The sequence below is a fragment of the Chrysochloris asiatica genome, unplaced genomic scaffold (assembly GCF_000296735.1).
Source record: "Chrysochloris asiatica unplaced genomic scaffold, ChrAsi1.0 scaffold00302, whole genome shotgun sequence".
Taxonomy (NCBI): Eukaryota; Metazoa; Chordata; class Mammalia; order Afrosoricida; family Chrysochloridae; genus Chrysochloris; species Chrysochloris asiatica.
In genome coordinates, this window is record NW_006408820.1 from 2,263,079 (window position 1) to 2,289,534 (window position 26,456).

General features: G+C 44.0%; 1 protein-coding gene across 1 annotated transcript; it reads left to right on the plus strand.

The window, feature by feature from the left end:
- The first annotated feature begins 297 nt into the window (after positions 1-297).
- Positions 298-19,643, plus strand: CD2 (CD2 molecule). Its single transcript, XM_006874810.1, has 5 exons — positions 298-358; positions 506-814; positions 7,074-7,307; positions 12,926-13,048; positions 19,342-19,643. Exons 1-5 carry the CDS (start codon positions 298-300, stop codon positions 19,641-19,643), a joined length of 1,029 nt encoding a protein of 342 aa, XP_006874872.1.
- Positions 19,644-26,456: the final 6,813 nt, after the last annotated feature.

Consider the following 26,456-nt stretch of genomic DNA (forward strand, 5'->3'; position numbering starts at 1 on the left):
ATGATTTACTGAAGCTTTCAGTTCTTCTCTTTATTGAGTAGAATTAAATCTATAGAAGTGTTATGAGATTAAAATATGGTAAGAAAACATGCACTTACAAACACACCTGTTTTGGCAAAAGAGTGTGTCAGAGGATCAGTTGGCTGAGTTATGTGCGTGGGTGCACATTCTGTGCTACTGTAAAAGAAGCAAAAAAGAGAAACACGTGGTTACTCTTGGGGGTGGGTTCTACCAGCCCTACTTCAGTTCCTTTTGCAAGAAAAGCTCAGAATCACAGCAAGGAAACCCATCCCAACAATGAATTTGCCATGTAAAATTTTAGCTACCTTCTTTCTGATTTGCAACTTGTCCACCAAAGGTAAGTCCATATGTGGGTCTCCACCACCACAGTTGGAAGTTTCTTTGAAGACCTTGAAGTGAATCTAAGAGTCCAAGAAGCCACACACAGTCCAGTGTTCCTCAGCAGGGAGTTTCAAGACCTCAGCAACTATCTTGCTTTTTACAGGTACAGTTTCTGAAGAGGCTACGATCGTCTGGGGTGCCCTGGGTTACGACATCAACCTGAACATTCCTGGTTTCCAGGTGACTGATGATATAGATGATATACGATGGCTCAGAAAAGAAGACAAAATCAAGGTTGCACAATTCCGAAATGGCAGCAGCATCAACAAATTGCCAAAATATGACATATTCCGAAATGGAACTCTGAACATTAAAAATCTGATGAAAAATTCTAACTGCATCTATGAAGTAGAGGTATATCATGAAAATGGAAAACACGTACTGGATCGTACTATTGATTTGAGGATTTTAGGTAAGTCTTTGTTTCCTAAATACCTCCATTTCAGCAATGTATTACTATCTAGCAGGTAGATGAACAGCATTTGTGGAATGTCCCCATAGTGACTTCGGCCTCCTGGTGGAGTTCTCATGTATCTCTTCTGCCCCAATGGAGACTATGGTGATCTGTGGAGATGGAAGCTACCCAAGTGGAAATACACAACTGATAGGTTCTCGAGTCTGTCTGTCTAAAACTCTTTCTTTAGGTGGTTTCAGTAATGTGGGATTGGCTGAAGTACCAGGATTATAGCGGCATTAATTAGAAGGAGGAAAACAGTGACCATTCCAGGTGATGAAGGGGCAAGCTAGGTGTGTGGGGCAGGTTTGGAGAGACTGACTAGAAGGAAGCGGGTCTTTCAGCTGAAGAGACAATTCCAAGCTAGAGTCCTCTGAAGGAGTAGTTAAATGGCAGGAAAGGATAATGAAGAATGAATCTGAGGATGAAGAGGGCTTTGTTTCTGATCTCATTGACGATGAAAGGTAGATTTTGCTGGTTTGTGTAGAAAATACGCAGGATGTACATGTACTAGAAGGGTAGGAGTGGATATTGAAGATGGAAGAGAAAAGTGCAGACAGGAAGCTTCTGCTATAATGTAAAAGAAGTGAAGAGGTTGGTGACTTTGAATCCTGATTGCACATTTAGAACCAACTGGGAATCTATTATAAGTCAGTCACCAATGCACAAACATCTTCAACATTTCTCAACACAGAGCCTAGGTGAGCATTGTTAGGTTCTTAAAAGTCCCCATGAGATTCTGGACCATACAGAATCTCCAGATGGGTTCTTACATTGGTAACCACTGGCAGAGACTAAAGGGTGTCTAGAATATGGCATGAGTATCATGAGGGCTGCTTATGGATAGGCAAGATGGCTTGGCTGAGGGAATGGTGGAAATGACATTGAATAGGAAGTTCAGGGGACACAGGACAGGGAGCGACAAGGGGAACTAAGATGATGAAGCTGCATTTGACTCAGAGAGGAAGAAAAAACACCAGCATGAGAAAAATCCTGCAACTCAGTGATCAAATAAACAAGCGTGGGCTTCACACTGGAAACATCACCAGAGGCAGGGACCCTTCCTCCTACCTATTGTCGCCCTTCCAGCTCTGCCCTCAGCAGGAAACTCCAGCTCCACTTCAACACTCCCAGACATCATCAGTCCTTTGAAAAGGATCATTTTCTGTATCCTACCTAACTAGAGAATGATATTATATTTGATAAGGTGGAGGGTCAGAGAAAAAGAGGAAGACCCCCAGCGAGATAGATTGGCAAAGTGGCAGCATCAATGGGCTCAAGCATGGCAACAATTGTGAGGTTGGCCCAGAACTGGGCAGTGTTTTGTTCTGTTGTAATTGGGTCGCTATGAGTCGGTACTGACTCGATGGCACCTAACAACAACAAACCTAGTCTTGTACCCTTCTGGAGAAATTGTCCAGAAGTTGGGTGGGGTTGAGAGTGGATCCAAAGGGACTCAGGACCATGGCTTTCATGACTGTAGCCTGCAAGGGTCCAAGGGTCCTATAGGGTTCCGTGCTTGAGTTTTTCTACTTGTGTCTCATTTCGTGTCATGGCTGCCCTAACTCAACTATGACTAGATGCCCTGTGCTTCACATACGTGATCTTATTTGAAACATGACCCTGGGAGCTAGTTGTTGTTGTTGTTAAATGCTGTCGAGTTAATTGCAACTCATAGAGACCCTGTATAAGGTCTCCAAGGATCAGCTGGTGGTTTTGAACTGGTGACCATGTGGTTCACAGTCTAGTACAGTACTGATTTTACAGCACCATACCAGGTGAGCAGAGAGCTAGTTACTTCCCCCTTCCCCTATGAGGCGTAGTCCTGGTGTGCTGATGTAGAATAGGCACTCAATCACAAAGTCGGTTTGAACCGAAAGGTCAGTGGTTTCAAAGTCACTCAGTAGCCACTCCTTGGAAACCCTATACAGGGTCACTATGGATGAGAACCGACTAAATGGCACTTAACAACAATCTATAAGGAGACAAGAGACCCAGGTAGAAGTGACTGCTCAAAAGCCAGGATTGAAAATCCAGGGCTCCTGTTGGCAAGGCAGTGATCTTTATGTTTTAAATAAACTTATTGATATAATCCATCATAATACTTATCCATTTAAAGTGCACAGTTCAATGACTTTTAGTATGCAAGAGGGCTTCAAAAAGTTCATGGGCAAAAATTCCATGATCTTTTTGTTCAATTTTTCCATGAACTTTTCAAAGCCCCTTGGGATCCACAGTTGTATATAACAATCACCACAATTGATTTATAGTTTTTTTCATTATTCCCAAAAGAAATTCTGTCCCTCTTAGTGAAAGAGCAGTGATCTTTCCACAACACTGTTGTGCAAACATGTGTATTCTTTTACCGTGACTCCCTGCATGGTCTTGAGCAAATTTCCTATCTTCTCTGAGTCTGGTTTTTACAGTAATAACAACTTCAAGGGACATTGAGGTCTTCAATGAGACAATGTAAATAACTGTGCTTTGCAGAGCCTGAGACGTGTATGTGTTTGCTTACCCTTCTTTGTTTCCCTCAACTTCAGTCCTGGGGCCCACATCTCCTCAAGGTGGGGGCTGGGCATTCACTGGCTGAAGAGCCCTTAGACACAGATGTTAGTGGAGAAGGAAGTGATCCCAGTCAGAATCAAAGAGTTCTTCCATATTAAGGAAATCTTAAAAATGTCACCCGCTTGATCTAGCTGTGGCACTTCTAAGAATCGCTCTTATAGAAAGGAGATGGACAAAGATAAAGCTACACAGGCTGAATACTGTTGGCACTATTGATTTTAATAAAATAATGAAAAGAATTGAAAAGTTCCCAACAGGTGGACACTTATGAAATGATGAATGCATTATTTTAAAATAGGGTGGAGATATGTATTTATTGATGTTCATAAAGGAAAGAACTTACAACGGATCAGTGTGGTACAAAAGACAGACTACACAAAAAGCATAGAATTCAGTTTTAAGATTTGAGAATTGTTTATATGTGTATATATGCATATAAGGAGCTCTGGTAGCGTAGTGGTTACAAATCGGGCTGCGAACCTTAAGGCCAACAGTTCGAAACTACTAGCGGCTCCGCGGGAGAAAGATGAGGCGTTCTGCTCCCGTAAAGATTTACAGCCTCAGAAACCCTGTACAGGGTCGCTATGAGTTGGAACTGACTCGATGGCACTTAACAACAACATATGCATATAAAATACCTGGTTAAAATATATACATGTATTAATAATGATTGATTCTGGGTTGTAGAATTGTAGGTGATTTTTAGTCTTCTTTAAACATTAAAAGGTGTTTTGTCCATTTTGACAATGATTGCATTGATACTATACAATGAACCCTGTGAAAATCAAACTTCATTGTGAAAAGCAGCCTTGCTTTTCACACCAGTTTTCGGCCTTTGACAGGGTACAGTCTTATATCAATTTTCTGTCGCTCATTTTAGTGGAAAATATTTGAGTTTTCCTTCTTTGTCAGGTTTCTACCTTGCACAGATCCTGCCTTGTTAGGTTTTACTGTACATAGGAAAATACCAACCTTCAATTTGAAAAGACAAATAGATTCTTGGACCCCACCCCTAGACCACACACTGAAGCTAGCTAGTTGTTTGTTGAAGTTTCCTCAGTCTCTTTGCTCTGTATGGAAATGAAACTATTGCTGCATGCTTGTAGACGGTGGTGGAAATGAAATCTGGTTGGGGACATTCATGGGGAACATAGTGTTGCTTGGGAGTTAGGGAGGGAGGGAATCATTAAAGAATCAATTGTCAATCTGTATAATGAATGGACAGGAACTGAGAGAAAGATATCAAACCAAGGAAAAGAGGATGGAGCACAGGTTGCATGAAAAGTGAGAGAATGAAAAGAAGGAGGAGAGGAGAGGCTAGGCAAAGAAGAGGGAGAAGGGAGGAAAAGTGAACTTGGTGGAGTTTTTGTGTTCTCTGATTTCCGGAGTAACCAGTTCTTGAAGCTGACAAAGTGAGGGTGGCTACTGGCTGGGAAGGGACCTACAGATGATGTTTCTTCTTCAGAGGGACCCACACAGCAGTGTCCTAAGGGTAACCTGGATGTGGGTGGTAGAAATGGAAACTCCCATGGAACTTGTGCTGGTATTGTAAACCCACTGGTGTGTGCCAAGCATTAACGCTACATTTTTACATGCATTCATTAACTCATTTCCTCTTCACTCAGCCATGGGAGACAGATGTACAGCTACTTGCAGATAAGATTATGGTCATCTTCAGCACTAGGGAGCTGCAGAGCTAGGCTACAAGCCCGGACTATCTAATGCCAAAGCCAGGTCTTCTTCCTTTTTAATGACACCTTTTAAGTATTATGATGTCAGAAAGGGAGAGGTGAGGAGTTTATGACTGTGAATGTAAGAACAACCACCAGTAAGGCCAGTATAGAACAATTACCCCCAAGCTCTGGCACATGCTGAGGTAATTGGCAGGGAATGTTCTCTTACTCATGAAGCACAGCATGTAGTCAAGAAGCCTAGAGCCAAGAGAGGGCAGAACCAACGCTCCTGATTCCCAGGCTGGCATCTTTCCCTTTAACTCCTTAGGGCACCCACATACTCACAGACTAGGACCCTGCGAGGAGCTGGGAGCTCTGACCCTTTCATATGTGGCCAGGCCCAACAGATAATGTAAGGTTCTCGAAGCATTACACTTTGAGACATGGTGGCCATCCTCCTCATACTACTGAATTTGAACTCAGAAGAGCAGGTTCTTGTCTTGATCTGCCATTTATTAGTAGGTGCCTTGTCAAAGCCTTGGATATTTCATCCATACACCAAAAAGCCCACTGCCTTTGAGTTGATTCCAACTCATAATGACCCTATGGTGTTGGTTATGTGCAGTGGAGTTGGTTCCGACTCATAGTGACCCTGCATAGGGTTTCTGAGGCTGTAAATCTTTATGGGAGCAGAAAGCCTCATCTTTCTCCCGTGAAACAGCTGGTAGTTTCAAACTGCTGACCCTGAGGCTAGCAGCCCGATTCATAACTACTATAGGGTCGAGTAAAACTGCTCTATAGGGTGTTGCACTGTGGGTTAATGCACTGGATGCAAGGTTTATTTGAACCACAAGGTCAGTGATTCAAGCTCACCAACCACTCCTCAGAAACTCTAAACAGGATCTCTATGAGTAGGAAGCGACTCGACCTTGATGGTACTTAACAACAACATGGTTTTTGATACTGTGAATCTTTACAGGAGCAGAGAGCTTCTTCTTTCTCTCACAGAGCTGGTGGGTTTGAATGGGTGACCTTGCAGTTAGTAGTCCAATGCTTATCCCACAGTGCCACCAGGGCTCCTACAGCCATAGATAGGAAGAAAACCATCAGCTTCTAAGTTTGCTAGGATTGAATGATATCAAGTATATGAAAATATTTTAAGCTATAAAGCATGACAGAAACATAGGATGTTAAAAAAAAAAATTAAAAAACAACAACTGGTATCTATGAACTGTATCAGAAGCATGTCTTTTTCTGAAAATAAAATAACATTTATTTTGTCAAATAATTTTCTAAAACTAATTTTCTAACATTCTAAAAGGGAGCGTTACAATTGTTCCCAAATTGACGCTAATACCTCCTCTATAAATAGGCTGTGGTTGTTAAGTGCCATGGAATTGGTTCTGACTCAGAGAGATCCTGCATAGGGTTTCTAAGGAGCAGCTGGTGGGTTTGAACTGCTGACCTTGTGGTTTGCAGTCCAGTGCTGATCCTGCAGCGCCACACCAGAGTCCTAGGGGTGAGGAATAAATGTTGGAAGAACAAGTGAACAAAAATAGGGATGGACATATTCAGCCATAAATAGTAATGAAGTTTTGATACACTGAAAACATTATGCTGAGTGAAATGAAACATGAAAGGGCAAACATTATGTAATCTTACTTATATGAGCTGTCTAGAATAGGTGAATGCATAGAGACCAAAGTTTATTAGCGGTTACTAGGGACAGGGTGGAGGAGCCCTGGTGGAGCAGTGGGTTATGAATTTGGAGTCCATATAGATAGGTTGTTGTTGTTAAGTGCCGTCGAGTCGGTTCTGACCCATAGTGACCCTCTATAGGGTTTATTAGGAGCAGCTGCTGAGCTTGAACGACCGACCTTTCAGTTCAAACCATCTTTGCGGTTCAGTGCATTCACCCATAGCCATTAAAATCAGAAAACTGCCTAATTCGAATTGGTTCTTTCTAATCTTTTCAGAGATGGTCTCAGTACCAAATATTACCTGGAGCTGTGCCAACAAAACTCTGAGCTGTGAGGTCACGAAGGGAGATAATCCTGAACTACAACTGCTTCAGAATGGAAACAGTATCATAAAAAGCAATCAGACCATCATCACACACACCTGGAGCATCAGACAGACACCATCATTCACGTGCATGGCCAGCAACAAAGTCAGTAAGGAAATCTTTGAGGTCAACATTACGTGCACAGGTGTGTAGTGGGTATCTGGTCCCAAAGTCCCAAACTCGTTTCACAAACACAGCCAGCCAGGCCCTCAGTAGGGGGCACATTCCAGGGTGCAGGCTGTCTGTTCTGTGAGGCTGCCAAGGCTTAGGATGAGAAGTGAAAACATACCTTTTCCTCCTGAAGTCTCCTGCGAAAACCTGAAAGCAGGCAGTGTTCTATGGTTATCCATCGAGGAAGTCCTCTTCCAGCGGAAATAATTGAAGAGGTAGCAGGGGCTGTTGTTAAGTGCCATCGGAGCCAGTACCGACTCATAGTGACCCTGTATAGGGTTTCTGAGGACTGGCTGGTGAGCTTGAACTGTCAACCTTGCAGTTCAAGGTGACCTTGTAGTCCAGTGCACTAACCCACAGCACCACACCAAGACTGTAGCAGGGGCTATGTTGTTGTTGTTGCTGTTAGGTGCCATCGAGTCAGTGCCAACTCATAGCAACGCTATACACAACAGAACAAAACACTGCCCAATCCTGGGCCAACCTCACAATTGTTGCCACACTTGAGCCCATTGGCACTTTGCCAATCCATCTTGCTGGGGGTCTTACTCTTTTTCCCTGACCCTGCACCTTACCAAACATGATATCCTTCTCCAGTGACTGGTCCCTCCTGACAATGTGTCTGAAGTATGAGAGACAAAGTTTGGCCATCCCAGCCTCCAAGGAGCACTCTGGCTGCACTACTTCCAACACAGATTTGTTGGTTCTTTTGGCAGCCCATGACACTTTCAATGTTCTCCTCCAACACCATAACTCAAAAACATCAATTCTTCTACAGACTTTCTCATTCACTGTCCAGCTTTCACAGCATATGAGGTTATTGAAAATACCATGGCTTGGGTCAGGTGCACCTTAGTCCTCAAGCTGACATCTCTGCTCTTCAACACTTTAAAAAGGTCTTGTGCAGGGGCTGTGGTGGTGGTGGTTATGTGCCGCAGATTTGGTTCTGACTCATAGCAACCCTATACAGGGTTTCCAAGGCTGTAAATCTTTACAGGAGCAGAAAGTCTCATTTTTCTTCCGCAGAATGGCTGGTAGTTTCGAACTGCTGAACTTGTGGTTCACAGCCCAATTCGTAACCACTTTGCTACCAGAGCTCCTTGATAGAGCTCTAGATAGAGCTTATTTCATCCAAACCTCCACTTTCCAGAGAGAGATCAATTGATTTGTCCAAGGCCTCTCAGCAAGTTAGTGACCATAATTCTCATTCACAGAGCTATGATGGTAAAGAGAACAAAAGAGAAGGCTCCTTTTTGGAGGGGAGGTGGTCAGCACCGCATATCAGGAATAAGGGTTGTGGTTGGAGTTAGGGGGTGTGGGAAGGGAGAAGGCCAGGCCCAGGAGGACTGTTGGCACAGTGAGGGTGTATCTCTCCCACCACAACAGGACTGTCTGTGTTTGGATTAGCATCAGGAGTCTCATTTTATCTTCAGAATCCCGGTCTGACATGCTCCCTGGTAGGAAATTTTGAGAGACACATGGTATAGTGCTCAAGTTCTGGCTTGGGATCCAGCAACTGGACTCTAGCTTGGGATCTGTCCAAATTGAGCTGATGACCTCCACAGAGGAAGTTTCCCTCCTTGGGCTTCAGACTCCTGGTCCACAAAGAGGCTAAATTTCATAATCCTCAAGAGCGTCCTCATCTGATATTTTGTGATTGTTTTTCCAGTTCTGTTTAGTCAGACCCCTGAAAAGGAAACTGGATACACACAAAAAAGTGACATAGCCAGCAATCTGGAATTTCTACAGTGACTGGTGGCTTGTTAGTGACCCTAGGAAGCGATCCTGAGCTTGTGTGAAGTCAGAAGTAAGACTTTTTACTGCAACTTTGTAAAGGTTGGTGGTTTCAGTCCGCACAGAGGCACGTTGGAAGAAAGCTCTGGCAATCCACTAAAAACCAAACAAACAGTCATTAAAAACCCTTTGGACCATAATTCTAGTCTGACACCCATGGAGTCTCCACAAGTTATAACTGACTCAATAACAACCTGTTTTTGTTTTGTAATGTTTAACTATTGATAAAGACCAAATTATCCCCATCTACAAAGTCAGAGGTTGAAGCTCACCAGCTGCTCCTCGGAAACCCTATACAGGGTTGGGATGGGTCGGAACCAACTTGATGGCACTTAACAACAACAACAAATGACTCAAGATAATAAGCATTTATTGTTTCATAATTTCTGTAAGTCAACAATCTGGTGACTTAGTTGGGTTGTTCTGGCTCAAAGCCGCTCATAAAGGCTGCAAGCAAGACATGGGCAGGGACCACAGAGATGTCGAGGCTTTTCTGTGGGAGGGGTCACTTCCAAGATCACTCACCTGGATGTTGTCAGGTCTTAGAAGACCCATTTCCAGGCTTGTTCCTGTAGGCCTCTTCACTGGGCCACCTCACAACAGGGTGGTTGGCTTTCCTCAGAGAAATCCAAGAAAGAACAAGAGAAATTCCCCAGCAGTCTTTTTATAACCTGATATTGCAAGTGATATCCCATGATTCATGCCATTCTACTTATTAGAAACAAGTCAATAAGTCCAGTCCCCACTCAACTGGAGAGGATTACACAAAGAAATCAATAGCAGAAGGCGAGAATCATTGGGAATCATCTCAGGGGCTGTTAACCACACACCTAGACCATCATCATTCGTCTCCTCATGTTTGCTCACCAGCAATCCCCTTTGTCCTTCCAGCACTGAGGCTCAGTGAGTGTAGCTGCCGCTTCTTCTCCAGGAGTCTCTTGATTAGGGTTACAGGACACCTAGTTAAATTTGACCTTCAGATAAATAATAATGAATCCTTTTTCAGTATATATATATATTTCAAATGTCCCTTTTAGGATTGAAGTATGCCTGACTCAAGTCATGGTTTTTCAGTTGCCTCATATGTATATAAAGCTAGACAGTGACTAAGGCAGACAATTGAAATCAATGCGTTTGAATAATGGTGTTGGCAGAGAATATTGAAAGTACCACGAACTGCCAGAAGAGCAAACAAATGTGTATTGGAAGAAGTGCAACCAGAGTGCTCCTTAGAAGCATTCTTCGGACATGTTAGCAGGTGGGACCAGTGCCCGGAGAAGAACATCATTATTGGTAAAGTGGAGGGTCAGGAAAAAGAGGAAGACCTCCCAACCAGATGGGTTGGCACCATGGCAGCAGCAGTGGGGTCAAACACAAAGGATGGTGAGGCTGGTGGAGGACAGGCAGTGTTTTGTTCTGTTGAGCACAGGGTCGCTATGAGTCAGAACCAACTTTATAGCACCTAACAACAACAACAGGTTCCAACTATTGCATGGGATAGACTTACACTAAATATTATTTACAGTTTATATAGGTTTAAAATTTAACAGAAGCTTGTATTTTATCTGGAAACCTTCCTCTTAGTGTTTATTTTAACCAGAGTCCCCCAGTATGAAAATATGTGAATTGAGGGAGGGATGGAGGAGAGGGGCAGAAGCTTGAGAGAAGGTGGGGACAGTCCCAATCCCTTACTCTATGGTACAGAAAAGGAGCAGATTCGGGGAAGGGATAGATGTCCAGGGAAGGCTGGGGAGGTGGGTGAGAATTGCTCTTAAAGACTCTAAAAGTGATCTGGACATTTTAACCTAAAAGACCAGGGGAACAATGGTCAGACTCAAACAGTTGGCTTAGGTGAGTGTGTACTTAAAACCAAAATACTAGCACATTTGGATACCCAAGAAGTATTTGATTGTCTACACCTTCCACCCATTGCACCAGCCTTTGCACCTCCTCCACCTTGCCACCAGTCACCCAATCCCTCTGCAGCATCCACTGTCCTCTCTTTAAGGGAAGTAACTGGGGTCAATAAGGAGCTCTGGTAGCGTAGTGGTTACGAATCGGGCTGCGAACCTTAAGGTCAGCGGTTCGAAACTACCAGCTGCTCCGCGGGAGAAAGATGAGGCTTTCTACTCCCGTAAAGATTTACACCCTCGGAAGCCCTATACAGGGTCGCTATGGGTCGGAACCGACTCGATGGCACATAACAACAACAACAACAACAATAGACACATTATCTTTAAGAGGAAGTGCAGGAAGGAAGTGAAGTTGGACTAAGAGAATGCAAGGACTTAATGTCAGAGCCACAGCAGCCCTCCCTGAGATCAGTTGGAATGCATCCACCTGGAGAGTCCCCAGCTGCCCCAGAGGACTGTGCTGTTGGATGAACCCAACACCAGATTGTGAAAGGAGTTTTCTTCTTCCTAAGTGTGCCCAAGATGAGTGTGTGGCAGTCTTGGCAGAGGACACTGAGAGCCACGTGTCCCCTGCCCTGCTCCACCTGGGCCAAATCCTGGGATGCCCTGCGCTCAGCATGAGATGAACTCAAGCTGCCCCTGCCTCCATTCCAAGCCAGCAGGGCCTAAAAGACCCCACATCCTTTCTCAGCTCAGCTGATGGCAATTTACGATTATGCCTGTTTCTGTCATGGAAACCCTTTTACCCACAGAACACATATTGTCTCTTACCCTGGCAGGCCAAGAGAGGGTCAGTCAGAGAGAGACTTGAAAAAGGGAAGCTGGAGAGCAACACAGCACTGCAGTTTGTAAATTCACCAAGTTTGGTTTCTGTTCCTCTGACCTGCCCCTTTGGGGGTCAATCCAGAGCTTCGCTTCGTGTAAGACAGTTACCTTTCCCAGAAATGTTCCTCTGAAGAGGTTGCTTCTTTTGTATTGCTGAGGCTGGTGGAGCATCGGTTTGTTCTCTGAATGTAACAATCCTTTGACCCCAGCTCTTGACTCACAGAGGCCAGCCAGCCCTGCACCCCTCACAAAAACGCCAGTACAAAGAGTGCTAACAGGAATAGGACCTAGTTTTTATAAACTGTTTTACAGTTTACAAAGCATTTTCTTAGCCACTGTCTGTCTGACTCCCAACAGCCTCCTTGTGATGTAGGTTTCATGATCTCCATTTGACAAAGAAGGAAACAGGCTCAGAGAGGTAGAGAACTTGTCAAAGGTCACACAGCTCTTGCTTAGACTCTCTTAACACCAATGTCATTGCTTTCTTCATTATTGAATAGCCGCTGAGAGTTGAGGAGGTGAAGTCCAAGTCCAAGAGGAAATCTGGGAGGGAATGCTGGGCATGTAAAATATTTTCCCTGAGTGCCTAGAAACTACCTAATCAAGAAGTTGAGAGGGAAAAAAAAAAAAAACTCCAAACAAACCTCTTGGTGAAGGAGAGCAGCCAGAAATGAGAGCTATAGACACAGTGCAGAAATGGAGACCAAGGAATTTTTAGAGGACCTTGTAGGCAGACACTGACTGTGGGCATCTCAGCCTTCCGCTTTGGGCCTCCTCTGAAACTAGAGGTGATCTTAGGTTGAGTCAGATGGGGGAAGGCAGATAGCTGCTAGGAACATGAAGAATCCAGGAGTATTGTCCCTGAAGGAGTTTTCCAAGGGAGTTTACACGGCTCTTTCAATAATTAACAAATCCTAAATCTTCAGTAGCTTGACTTTTACGAGGCTGAAAGCCCCACTGAGCTCTTTTATCAACTTTATGTGGGAAGGATGATGGTCTTTGACTAGAACAATCAAGTAGCCCCTCAGTCCAAGGCCACTGTCCACTTCTCTTCCTACAGAGGAAGGTCTGAATATCTATCTCATGAGCACCATCATTGGAGGAGGAGTTCTCTTTTTCATCTTTGTGGCGCTGCTCATTTTCTACATCAGCAAAAAGAAAAAACAAGGCAGTGGGAGAAATGGTAAGCTTCCCCTCTTCTGTCCACCACAAGTCTTGGCAACACCCTCAAAGTAACTACATGGAGTCGGGTAAGAGAAGAAGGGAGCTGGGCAGTTTCTGGTTGGTGGGGCTGTAAACAGTGGTGATGTTGTAGTTAAGCATCTTTAAGTCAGTTCTAACCCTGTATAGGCTTTCTGAGGAGTGGCTGGTGAGTTTGAATCACCGACCTTGTGGTTCAAACCGACTTTGCATTCTAGCGCATTAACCCACAGTGCCACACCAGAACTCTCAACCATGGTGATAGTCAGTTCTATTTTGTGGCTGGTTTAGTTTTGAAAAACAAATTCTTGGTGTTGACAATGAAGGAGTTTTGAGAAACTGGATCCAGTTTGCCCTTTTAGGAACCCACCACTCAAGGCTGGCTGGAAGCAAGGCTTTGTGGACGTATCTTGTATAAGTCTTTCTTTCCGTCTCTGCATAGAAAGAAAGAAAGGCTTCAAAATATCATTTCTAAGAACAAACATCCTTGTCCTTTCCTGAGGAGGTGACCTAAAGTGTGTTCAGAACCAACTTTCAAGGATTACAGGTATAATCATTTTAGTACATCCAGGCATTCACAGGAAACCAGGTGATTTCTAAAACCAGCTGGCTTTGCGCCCCCTTCATTATTTGAGGAAATATGTTAAAGAAGCTTCCAGGCCCCCTAAAGCAATTTATTCAGAAATGCCAGATCCAGGTGTTGCCCTCAGTGCTGGGTTGGGGTTGTCGAGGTCATATCATGAAGGCAGGCCCACAAAGAGAGGTCCAGTCCCTAACAGGACATGCACTCAGGCCCCTTGGGGTTTGCACATTCACAGCAGAATTTGGTCCTTTGCAAGAAGATGAACAGGAAGGACTGAGAAAATGGCAGGACTTAATGTAGAGCCACCGCTGCCCCTGAGATGTGTTGGACCTTTCTCAAAGCAGGTCCAGGACATCCGTGTTAGCTCTTTCTCTTGTTGTTAAGTGATGTCGAGTCGGTTCCAACTCATAATGACCCTGTATAGGGTTTCCAAAGAGAGGCTAGTGGGTTTGAACTGCCAACTTTCAGTTAGCCGCGGCGGTGGTGGTGGTGTGCTGTGGAGTCAGTTCTGACTCACATCGACCCTGTGTAGGGTTTCCGAGGCTATAAATCTTTACGAAAGCAGAAAGCCTCATCTTTTTCCTGTGGAACCACTGGTAGTTTTGAACTGCTGACCTTGAGCTTAGCGGCCTGACTCATAACCACTATACTACCAGAGCAGTCCAGTGCTTATCCAACAGTGCCGCACCAGGACTCCACTTATACCTCCCAGACAAGGCCTTTGGGCCTTGTTCTCTTTAGGGTCCCTTGGAAGAGCAAAGACTCTAACTAGGTTGGAGAACCAGGTCCCTCCAGAGGTACCTCAGAAGAAATGCCTGGCAATTAAAAGCCTTATGGAACATTGTTCTACTCTGACACACATAGGGTTGCCAGTTGTTGGAATCAACTCTAAGGCATCTGGGTATCATTTGGATTTGGCTTCCTTGCTTCAGACTCTGTCTTCAGCTCTCCCTCAGCCATCCCTTCAGGCTAGGACCTCTCCACCCTGCATCCGACCCACCTGATTCATCTCTAAACTGAGTACCATTCTTCTAACCACCCTTTATACACTTGCCATCCCAGTGAAATGGAATTGCTTGTTGAGTCACACGCATGGCATCCTCACCTCTGCACCTTGCTCAGATTGTGCTTGGTCCTCATCCCTATAAAGGCCTTTTCTCTACCACCCACGTATTCCTCCAAGATGGGCCCCACACACAACTGTGCGACAAGGCAATCTCTGCTCTCACCAGGCTGACACGGAAAACATGAATAGTCCATGCTGACAATGCACTTACATGCACCAGGCACCAATCTCCAAGCTTTATATCCTTTAGCTCGTGAGATTGTTGTTGTTAAGTGCCGTCGAGTTGGTTCTGACTCATAGCGACCCTGTATAAGGTTTCCGAAGAATGGCAGGTGAGTTTGAACCACTGACCTTGCAGTTCAAACTAACCTTGAGGTCGAGTGCTTATCCTAGGACACCACACCAGGACACCATCTCATGAGACAGATGCAATTAAGACAGACAGGAAATTGAAGCTCAATGAGGTTAAATTACTTACCAAATCCTATTGTGGCACTGTGGATTAATGCGTCAGACTGCAAAGCCGTTTGAACTGCAAGATTGGTGGTTCAAGCTCACCAGGTGCTTCTTGGAAACCCTGCACAGGGTTTCTATGGGTCAGAACTGACTCAACGGCACTTCACAACAACAACAATGACCCACAAGTTAGGAACTTGGGTCAGGAAACAAGGATCCCAGATAAGGAGGAGCACACTTGTGGATGAGCTTATACTTACACAGCTTTGTGAGCCCCCTCCTTACATTTTGCATCCTAAACTCTTTGTTTGCCTCATCCTAGTCCTGGCCCTGGGTTAACAAGGAGGCCAGGAGTTTCAATTGAGGGAGGACCATGAGCCTGGAGGAATCTCTTGGAGCAGTTGTTTAGGCAGTTAGCCGACTTGGCTGTTTTGGGCTTGCTGGGCCCAGTCAGAGGGACCAACACTGAAGGAGGGGGCCTTAGTCCTGCTGTGAATGGGCAGATTATTCAACCCACTCTGAGGTCACACCACCCCCTTCTCCAGGAACTCATGTGGGGTTTTGCCTGCACTTTGGAGTCCTGGTGTGGCGCTGTGGGTTAATGCGTCAGACTGCAAAGCTGTTTGAACTGCAAGACTGGTGGTTCAAGCTCACCAGGTGCTCCTTGGAAACCCTATACAGGGTTTCTATGGGTCAGAACCAACTTGACGACACTTTATAACAATAACTGGTGGCCCTGGGCCATAACAGGAGGTTCCTATGTGAAACATAGTCCTGATGAGTCTACCTCAGAGATATTGCAGGTCTGCTTCCAGGCTACCGCAATAAAGTGAGACACACAATGCAGGTTCAAGTTAGGTTTACACTATACTGTAGTCTAGTACATGTGTAGTGGCATTTTGAAGAGGTTTGAGATATTGGGAGAAGGATCAAAATGGAACACATAGATAAGAAGTGAATACATTCTGTTGGAAAAATGGCACTGATAGATTTGCCTGAAGGAGGGTTTCCACAAATCTTCAATTTGTAAAATAACAAAACAAAACAAAAAACAACATATAAAACAAAACAAAATCCACAGTCTCTGGAAAGTTTAATAAAATGAGATATACTTGTAGTTGGTTTTAGGCTTCCTGGGAGAGTGTTAAGGAGCGCTGGTAATGCAGTAGGTTAAGTGTTGGGCTGCTAACTACAAGGTCTGTGGTTCAAACCCACCAGTCACTCTGTAGGAGAAAGATAACACAATCTGTTCCCATTAAGAGTAGAACCCTTAAAGGGTTGCTACTAGTTGGAGCTGACATATTAGTGGGTTTCGTTTGTGTTTGGGGGGAAAGTGTGTTTGAGTCACTGTATATTATCTGGTACCTATTGTGAAGTACGATTGAGCCAGTTCCCACTCATAGTGACCCCTATGGGTTTAAATTGCTGATCTTGTGGTTCACAGTACAGTGCTGATGATCTCACAGCACCACACCAGGACTCCTACGGGTGGGGAATAAATGTCGGAAGAACAAGTGAACAAAAAGAGGGATGGATGTATTCAGCCATAAATAGTAATGAGGTTTTGATACACTGACACATTATGCTGAGCGGAAAGAAACATGAAAGGGCAAATACTATGTGATCCTATTTAGATGAGATATCTAGAACAGCCAAATGTATAGAGACTAATGTTTATTAATGATTAGAGTCCTGATGTGCTGCAGGATAATGTGCTGGACTGCAAGGTCAGTTTGAGCCACAAGGCCAACTGCTCCTCAAAAACCCTATACAGGGTCACAATGAATAAGAACTGACTCAACGGCACTTAATAACAACAACAGGAGCAGGATGGAGGTGCTCTGGTGGTGTAGTGGGTTATGCATTTGACTGCTAAACACAAGGTCAGCAGTTTAAATCCACTAACCTCCTTGAGGGAGAAAGATGAGGCATTTTGCTCCCATAAAGATTTATAGCATTGGAAATCTTATCACAGATTCATTGTGAGTCAAAACTGACTTGAAGGCACACAACCACAACCACCACCAGGGGCAGGGAGAAGGGGAGAGGAGAACTAGGGAGTTCCTGCTTAAGAGAAGCTGAGTCCCTCTGGAGGATGCTGAAAACCATTTTGGAATTGCATAGTGGTGATGGTTGCACAGAATATCTCTGAATTGTCCAACTAAAAATGGCTGAAATGGAAAATGTTTTGTTTTACATATTTTATCACAATTTATAGAAATATATATATTTTTTATGAGAATGAACAGATGAGTAAAAAAGTAACCTGCTCAAACTTGCAATGCTATTGTTGCTGTAAAATGCTGTCAAGTCAGTTCTGACTCATAGCAACCATATATGGGAGTTTCAAGGAGTGGCTGGTGAGTTTGAACCACTGAGCTTGTGGTCCAGCACTTTATCCCACAGTGCCACACCAGGACTCCAAACAGGAGGTGAAGAAGGACTTCCCAGTGTCCCCACTGGGCCTGGGGATCAAGATCAAAATCCTCTCCAGACATGACCTCAGCTGCCTCAGAATACCTCCATAGCACACAGAATATGTCTATTGCTTTTTGTGCCTTTTCCGTTTTGCTCTTAGAACACATCAGCCACTTATGCATCAAAACTACAGGGTCTAACTTTGAATCTTAACACTGAAAGCAGCTTGGTGCTAGGAGGCAGTCTGTACTGACAGCATCACCCCACAATCACAGGACGTGAAGAGAGGTGCCCATCCCTATAAAGATGTACCCAATCACTAGTTTACCCCCTGGGGAATCTCCTCTTCCTGCCTGCCTCTGGAGTACACTGAAAGGATGGCCCAGGGCTCAGAGACTGGAATACCTAACTTATAGCCAGAGGGGGCTAGTGGGGCCCTCCAGGCCTATAGCAGCTGAGTATCCTCACAAATGTCCCATGTGATTTTAAGACAGCCATTATTATTATTGTTGGCCTGTCTTCACAGACCGGAGTCACATGCAGCAAAAAATCCCAGAAGGGCTGAGGAAGAGGAGAGATTCTTTGCCTCCCAAGCCCAAGAAGATATAATTAGCTTATGAATTTCTGAGGAACTAATAAATTTCTAAGGGCTAAAAATTCTTTTCTCTTGCGTCTTTTCAAATCCTCACCAGAATATGGGGATTTGGGGAAAGGCAGATCTAACACAGAGAAACATCTGAAGGAGTTTAGTTAGTAGTATGCTTGACGGCTAACTGAAAGGCTGAAGGTTTGCATCCACTCAGAAGTGCTTTGAAAGAAGAGCCTGGCAATCTACTTCCAAAAAATCCATTGTAAATCCTTTGGAATACAGTTCTACTCTGACACACATGGAGGCCCCAGCAGTCAAAATCGACCTTAAGTCAATTGAATACTCTATTGGGGAGTAGTAGTACTTTAGTTGTAGAGTCATTGGAGGTTTGAGTATTACTATGTTGCTGACCGGGTTTCAGCAAAGCGTCTAGACTAAGACAGACTAGGAAGAAAGGCCTGGTGCTCTACTTCTGAAAATCAGCCAATGTAAACCCCGAGGATCACGGTGGTCCAATTCCATTGTGCATGGAGTTGTCATGAGTCCGGGGACAACTCAACAGCTAACAACAACAACAATGTCTTCTATCACTGTTAATTATTGCATTATGTTGTTGTTAAGTGCCATGGAATCGGTTCGGACCCATAGCAATCTTGTATAGGGCTTCCAAGGAGTGGCTGGTGAGCTTGAACTCTGACCTGGCCGATCAAACTGACTTTGCAGTCCAGCGCATTAACCCACAGCACCACATCAGGACTCCCATGTTGTATTATAATAATATTGTATTATTGTTGTTGTTATAAGAGGCTCTAAATACAAGGTGTTGGCTTTCTGAACTTGGTCTCTATGGTGTAGAAGCAGAGTTCTGGGGCCTGAAGGCTCACTCTGCTCCCAAGAGACTGAGATGCATAGCTCTCCATCCGTATCTTCTCGCTTATGGTTCCCTTTGTCCTCTGAAGCTCTGGGTTCACATTCTACTTTATCCACGTGCATTTTTTCTCTCCCCTGTAAGACCCAGAGCTCTCAGAGGGGAGGGTAATTTCTCTTCCTCAGAATATCCTTCAAAACAACCAACATGACAACTTTTACACAGGAGATGCTCAGTAAGTATTTCCATTGATGGTATCTTACCACAGTGAATTCTTCTGAGGTTTTATTTTGCAGATGAGGAAGTGGAGATAAGAGCTCACAAAATGACCACTGAAGAAAGGGTCCGGAAGTCCCACCACAATCCAGGCTCCACTTCTCAAACCCCAGCAGTTTCCCAACCTCCTCCACCACCTGGCCATCGTTCCCAGGCACCTGATCATTACCCCAGGCCTGTTGGCCACCAAGCCCAGCGCCGCCAGCAGACTAGACCTAATCCTCCTCCAACAGGGACACAAGTTCACCAGCAGAAGGGCCCACCCCTCCCCAGACCTCGAGTTCAACAGAAACACCCCCCTGGGGCTACAGAATACTCATAATTCTATCTCCTGAAATGGGTGACCCCTTCCTGTATTTACCAAAAAAAAAAAAAAAAAGATTGTAGAAACCAATCTTTTCTAGCAAAAACACACCTGGCCTACCACTAAGTGTTTTCAACGTGTAGAATATTATTCCTTTTTGAAGAATGTGGGTCACAACCATATCTGGAACTTCTAACTCAGCCATGTGGATTAATATCTGCAGTGTCTCCATGCCAGGGAGGGACAAATAAGAAAAGTGTGCTTCTTAGGTTGGGTGACCAAGCACAAAAATCATAAAACTCTTCCATCTTCCTCTGAGACCATGTGCAGATTTGTGAAGTCAAGGGGGTGGGGGAAGGGAGGTGTTGTGCCTGTGTCTAACTAAAAACAGTTTATCTCCTGAGAGACTCTTGGGTTTCACGTGAGCCCTTGTTGGTACTTGCCTACAGTTTTGTAAGTAAACATGAAATAAAAGTTTTGACATATAGCCCGTGTCTGCTCATTGTAGAAAGAAGCACATCATAAAGGAGAGGATGTTGGTTGCTATAACAACAGGGTAAGATGTAATCAGCTCAAGTCACACAGGCCACCTTAACCTTCATCAGAATAACCTGGACATGCTCCCCAGGTCTAAACTGCAAAGCAGGGCCTGAGAGTCTATTTGTTTGTTACATGCATTGAGAATGCTAGGCAGAAACTTTTACAAGAGGCACCAGGAAATGCAATCATTTGGGTTTCATTTCTTTGATTGCTCCCACAGAGCCACAATGAACCCAATGGTCACCTCTCAAAAGAGGAACAGCCAAAGATGTTAGAGGAGCCATGAGCCCGTCTGACACGCCACAAAAGGACAGGTTAAGAGAGGACTCAATTGAATTGAATTCTAATCATCTTAAAGGACCATTATTAAAAGGACAGATTCCATTGCCAGCTAGCAGTCATGTTATCTGTACTTGGGGGAAGTTGGAAGAAAAAACAGTTTTCAGTTGAAGTTCTAAAATCAGCAGTGAGAAGGCACCTGCTTTGAAATGTTAGAGCCATGTTTGTGGTCCCATCAGCCTACCTTCTCCCTGGCTTCTCAGACTTGTAAAGCCTTGTTAAGCTCTGGCAGGAAGCTCTGAGGTATAAACCACAATGTCTAAGTACACTCAAGGGCTTCCTGTGAGAGCTCACTGAAGCTCAATTTACCTCGGAATCTGAGCATCTATTGTTTTAGCCCTCAGAGTACATTATTAAGGATCGTGATCAATCAAACTCCACAGATTCCTGAAATGCAAACACAAAATTCCATCAGGTGACAACCGTCACAGGGTCTACGCAGTTGGAGAGCTGAGGGTCCTAGCACTGGCCCCTTCTCATCCTCATTGCATTGGGAGATTCTATTGGCCATCCTTCTAGAATAGCTCATATTTTCTTCCCTTCATGAAGCCTTCTCTGACCTCTCCAGCCCTGTGCTCAGCTATTCTCCTGAAATCCTACATCACAACATCTGGTCCATTCATTTATTCAACAACTAGGCACTAAAGCAATGGAAGTGCAAGATTGTCTTTGTTTTCAAGGAACTCAGAACCAGCTAAAAAGTGATGCAGATTAGTACAGGACAAACGTAATACACTGTGATAAGTGTGGGACAGAGGCAAGCACAGGAAGCCAGAGGAGGGACCTTGAATTCAGATTGGGTGGTAGGCTTGGGTAGGTAACATTTGAGTTTACATAGATTAATGAAGCAGGAATACAAAACTACCCATATAGCAGGAACAGAGTAAGGTTTACATTGTTATTGTTGTTAAGTGCCGTTGAGTCGGTTCCGAACCCATAGCCCTATACAGGGTATCCGAGGCTGTAAATCTTTACGGGAGCAGAAAGCCTCATCTTTCTCCTGCGCAGCAGCTGGTAGTTTCAAACTGCTGACCTTAAGGTTCACAGCCCGATTCATAACCACTACGCTACCAGAGCTCCATTTTTTGTTGTTGTTAAGTGCCGTCGAGTCGGTTCTGACCCATAGTGACCCTGTACAGGGTTTCCGAGGGTGTAAATCTTTACAGGAGTAGAAAGCCTCATCTTTCTCCCGCGGAACAGCTGGTAGTTTCCAACCGCTGACCTTAAGGTCCGCAGCCACCTGTTTATACAAGTATGTTGTTCCTTTGTCAACTGTGGTGTTTCAGGCATTTGATGGTACAATTGATTTTAAGCGGCACCAATATTTTATCTTGCCATCATGGTGATTCCAACTCAGAGAAACTCCGTGCGGCAGAGTAGAACAGCTCCCTAAGGTTTCTAGGGGGTAAAACTTTAAGGAAGCAGACTGCCACCTTTTTCTTCCATGGAGCACTGGTGGGTTCAAACTGCCAACCTTTCCATTAGCAGTGGAATGTTTTAACCACTGTGCCACCAGGACATACAACTGAGGACAAAAGATAAAAACAAACAAAAACCTCTTAGCTGTGAACCCGGGTGGAAACCTGGTGTGGCAAGACCTGGGGATTCCTGGGCCCAGAGTCAGTGACATAGCCACAGAGGACTAGAGTGGAGAGTGAAGCATCCAGCTGATAAGAAGAGATGGCATATGCACAAGAACACCCACACTTGCAGATAATACCCACTTGACCTGGCTTCAATGACTGGATGATCAGAGCTGAACCAGAAGAAGAAAGAAGAGGAAAAAAAGAATAATCTGATACAATTTGATGAACTTGACCTATACCTATGGATGATGCAGTAGCTCAAAAGTGGGAACAAATCTCTACAGCAAAGACCATTCCCACCCCGTCGATACACAGGGTAGACAGGGATGGGCAACTTGGACATTGGCTACCCAAAATGGGAAGGGGGGGGCAGGGACTACAAAGTCAAGAAGTGACTGACTTACAAGCTTTCAAGAGGGAACCTAGATCCAGAGGTGTGGAGGAAGGTAGAATCTCCACTGAGTAGTATCCAATCTGTTGGGGCGGGGCTGATGAAAGGAGATAGGGATAGGTCTCTTGTGATACAATAATGAATAATTGCTATCAGGACTGACTGTGAGGGTTGGAAATGTAAAGGTAGATGTTTTGTAGCAAAAGGAGGGGAGTGGTTGACTTTGCTGTCCAGGAGCAGAGGTCCTTGGGACCATCAAGGGAGAAGAGCAGAGTGTGGGACCCTACCCAGAGAAGCAGTGACGCCAGAGATGGAGGCAGAGAAGATGATGTAGAGAGATGGAGTGGCTGGGGACTCTAGACCCAGAGAGGGAGAGGGGTTGTGTGCTGACGACCTGCGGGTGGGCAGGCTTACAGGGTATACCCTTTGGTTGGTTGATGATGCATGGAGGGGATTGAAACCATGGTAATGTAATGATATATGATAAGATAAATGTAAAGCTAATGCTCTCCCATGTAAACTATCACATAATCCACAATAAAACATTTAAAAACAAACATTATGAAAAATCCTAAGGTATGATCAACTAAAACACGACCCCACTTGGAGACATTAAAATGCAAAAACAAACAAACAAAAAATGCATTTTATAATTGACTACATGCATAGTTATTAAACCTTTAGAGGACAATGGCCATTTCATAGTATCATCCTTTATTGAAAATACCACTAACCAATTGATTGAATGGGTGAACACAGTCCTGATGAAAGGAAGGGAACTGCATGCATCTGCATACACAAAGCACCTCCCATGCCTGCTGGAATCTCTACCCTGAGTTGGGAAGCCTACAAGAAACAGGATTGTATCCGACTGCCTGCCTGCCACTGACTGTGTACCAGAGGATGAATCCCTGCCAAGTGACCTGGGCAATTGCATATAAGAATAGACAGTGGGGGAAAAAAAAACAAACCAAAACATAGTTGGTTCAATAAGTTAGATTGAGACCCACATGCCTATATTTTAACACCCTCTCCAGGAGCAGCTGGTGAGCTTGAACCACCGGCCTTGTAGTCCAGCGCATTAAACCCACAGCCTGACACCAAGACTCCAGAGACTCATACAAATACAGGAAATTCCAGTCTTTTTGAGAGTCACCTGCTCATCCACACAGCAAATCAATCCTCACAGCAGGGTCTCAGATGGGACTGGGTCTCATCTGTGAACTGGGAACTTCATCTCGGATTTGTAATCCCCTTCTTCCACTCCATTGCTAACACTGGGTTCCTCAAGGCTCTTCTGAACTGACTGGGTTGGAGTCACGCAGGTTCCCAAGCTCTCAGCTGTTCCCACCCCCCACATACCTCACCTGGCTACCCATTACTTTTGCTACAGGATTCTGTTCTGGGGGAAAAAAGATCCCAAATTCAAATATTTTTTTATCAACTCTTTTATTAAATCTTAAACAAGACAAAGACAAATCATGAGGCCATAATGGTGTCCAGAGGATTCATGACCATGTAGCTAATTACAGAACATAGAAAGCAAAGGAAATTCATTACAAAATTATTATTGATGGCAGATGAATTCATCACTGTCAAAGATGGGACTATGTAAGCGACAGAGATCATGATCAGGATACCTACACTACTGCAGATTAGGAACTTTACAGGATTGGTTCTAGGGCCCTCTGGTTACCAAGATTGGAGTATGACTCATGACCACGAGGCCCTAGTACCTCAGTTTCCATTAAGGGCGTGCCCAATCAAATTCCCTGGTTGGCTGTTTTTGTTAAGTGTCACAAAGTTGGTTTTCACTTAGAGCAACCTTGTGTAAGGTTTCCAAGGAGTGGCTGGTGGGTTTGAACTGCAGAGCTTTCAGCTAGTTGTCTAGTGCTTCTCCTACAGTGTCATAATCTATTTTCAAATACACCTTGGCCTGAGCATGAGGCCTTCTACATTACCAGTTTATGGTAAGAAAGAACTCAAAGGAAGTTGTTATTCAGCCTTTTTGAACACTGATTTCCACGTCTGTAAGATGGGGATACCACCACTCGTCTGTCAGTTTGTCGTACTGTGGTGGCTTATGAATTGCTGTGATTCTGAAAGCTATGACACCAGTATTTTAAATACCAGCAGGGTCACCCATGGTGGACAGGTTTCAGATGAGCTTCCAGATGAATATAGACTAGGAAGAAGGAGTAACAAACTACTTCCAAATATATAGTCACTGAAAACCTTATGGATAGCAGAGAAACACTTTCAGATATAATGCCAGAAATTGAGCCCCTCAGGTTGGAAGGCATTCAAAATGCGACTGGGGAAGAGCTGCCTCCTCAAAGTAGAGTTGACCGTGATGATGTGAGTGGAGTAAAGCCCATGGGAGTCAAGATCCTCTTCATTTGCTGATGGGGCACAACTCAAAATGAAGAGAAACAGCTGTAAGCATTCATTAATAATCAGAACATGGAATGTAGAAAGCATGAATCTAGGAAAATTGCAAATTGTAAAAAATGAAATGGAACACATAAACATCAATATGTTAGGCATTAGTGAGCTTAAATGGACTAGTATTGGCCATTTTGAATTTGACAACCACATTGTTTACTATCCGGGAATGACAAATGGAAGCAGTATGGTGTTTCATTCATTGTCACAAAGAACATATCCAGATCAGTCATGAGGTACAACACTGTCTGTGATAGGATAATATCCATGCACCTACAAGAGCTGAACAGAAAATTTCAAAGGTCAGCTTGAGAAGACAAAGTCAAATATTACAACAAAATGTGCAAAGATATGGAGTCAGAAAAGCAAAAAGGAAGAACATGCTCAGCATATCTCAAACTGTGGCAACTGAAGAAAAAAATCAAGCCTTGGCTTGCATTATTGAAGGATTCTCTGGGCAAATTATGGAATAATGCAGAAAGTATCAATAGAAGATGGAAGGAATACACAGTCACTGTACCAAAAGGAAAGGGTTGATGTTCAACCGTTTCAAGAGGTAGCATATGATCAAGAGCCAATGACCCTAAAGGAAGAAGTCCAAGGTGCATTAAAGAAATGGCAAAGAACAAGGCACCAGGAAGTGATGGAATAAAAATTGAAATCTTTCAAGAAAGTGAGGTGGCACAGGAGGCACTCACTCATCTATGCCAAGAAATTTGGAAGACAACTATCTGGCCAACCGATTGGAAGAGATCCATATTTGTGCCCATTCCAAAGAGAGGTGGCTCAACGGAATGCGGAAATCATTGGACAATATTTTTGATATCTCATGTGAGTAAAGTTTTACTAAAAATAATACAGAAACAGCTGCAATCATACATTGACAGAGAACTTCCAGAGGTTCAAGTTGGGTTCAGAAGAGGACGTGGAACTAGGGATATCATTGCTGATTTCTGATGGATCTTGACTGAAAGCAGAGAAAACCAGAAAGATGTTTACCTGTGCTTTAATAACTAGGCAAATGCTTTTGATTGTGTGGATCATGACAAGCTATAGACAACATTGTGAAGTATGAGTATTCCTGAACACTTAATTGTGCACATGAGGAATCTGTACATAGAACAAGAGGCAGTTGTTCAAACAAACGTGGCAACACTGAATGGTTTAAAATTAAGAAAGGTGTGTGATAGGGTTGCATTCTTTCACCATACTTATTCAACGTGTATGCTGAGCAAATAATCTGAGAAGCTGGGTTATATGAAGAAAAACATGGCATCAGATTTGGAAGAAGACTCATTAATAACCTGTGATATGCACATAATACAACCTTGTTTGCTGAAAATGAAGAGGACTTAAAATATTTGCTGATGAAGATCAAAGAACATAGCCTTTGGTATGGATTGTATCTCAATGTAAAGAAAACAAAAATCCTCACCACTGGACCAATAAACAACATTCTTATCAACAGAGAAAAGACTGACATTGTCAAGGATTCATTCTTCTTGCATCAACTTTTAATACTTATAGAAG

What these genes read in the sequence shown, in the direction of transcription:
- CD2 (XM_006874810.1), top strand. Translation starts at nt 298, where the DNA reads ATGAATTTGCCATGTAAAATTTTAGCTACCTTCTTTCTGATTTGCAAC. An exon ending in TATTGATTTGAGGATTTTAG is followed by an intron (nt 815 to 7,073) that starts GTAAGTCTTTGT and finishes TAATCTTTTCAG; the next exon opens with AGATGGTCTCAGTACCAAAT. An exon ending in ACAAGGCAGTGGGAGAAATG is followed by an intron (nt 13,049 to 19,341) that starts GTAAGCTTCCCC and finishes TTTATTTTGCAG; the next exon opens with ATGAGGAAGTGGAGATAAGA.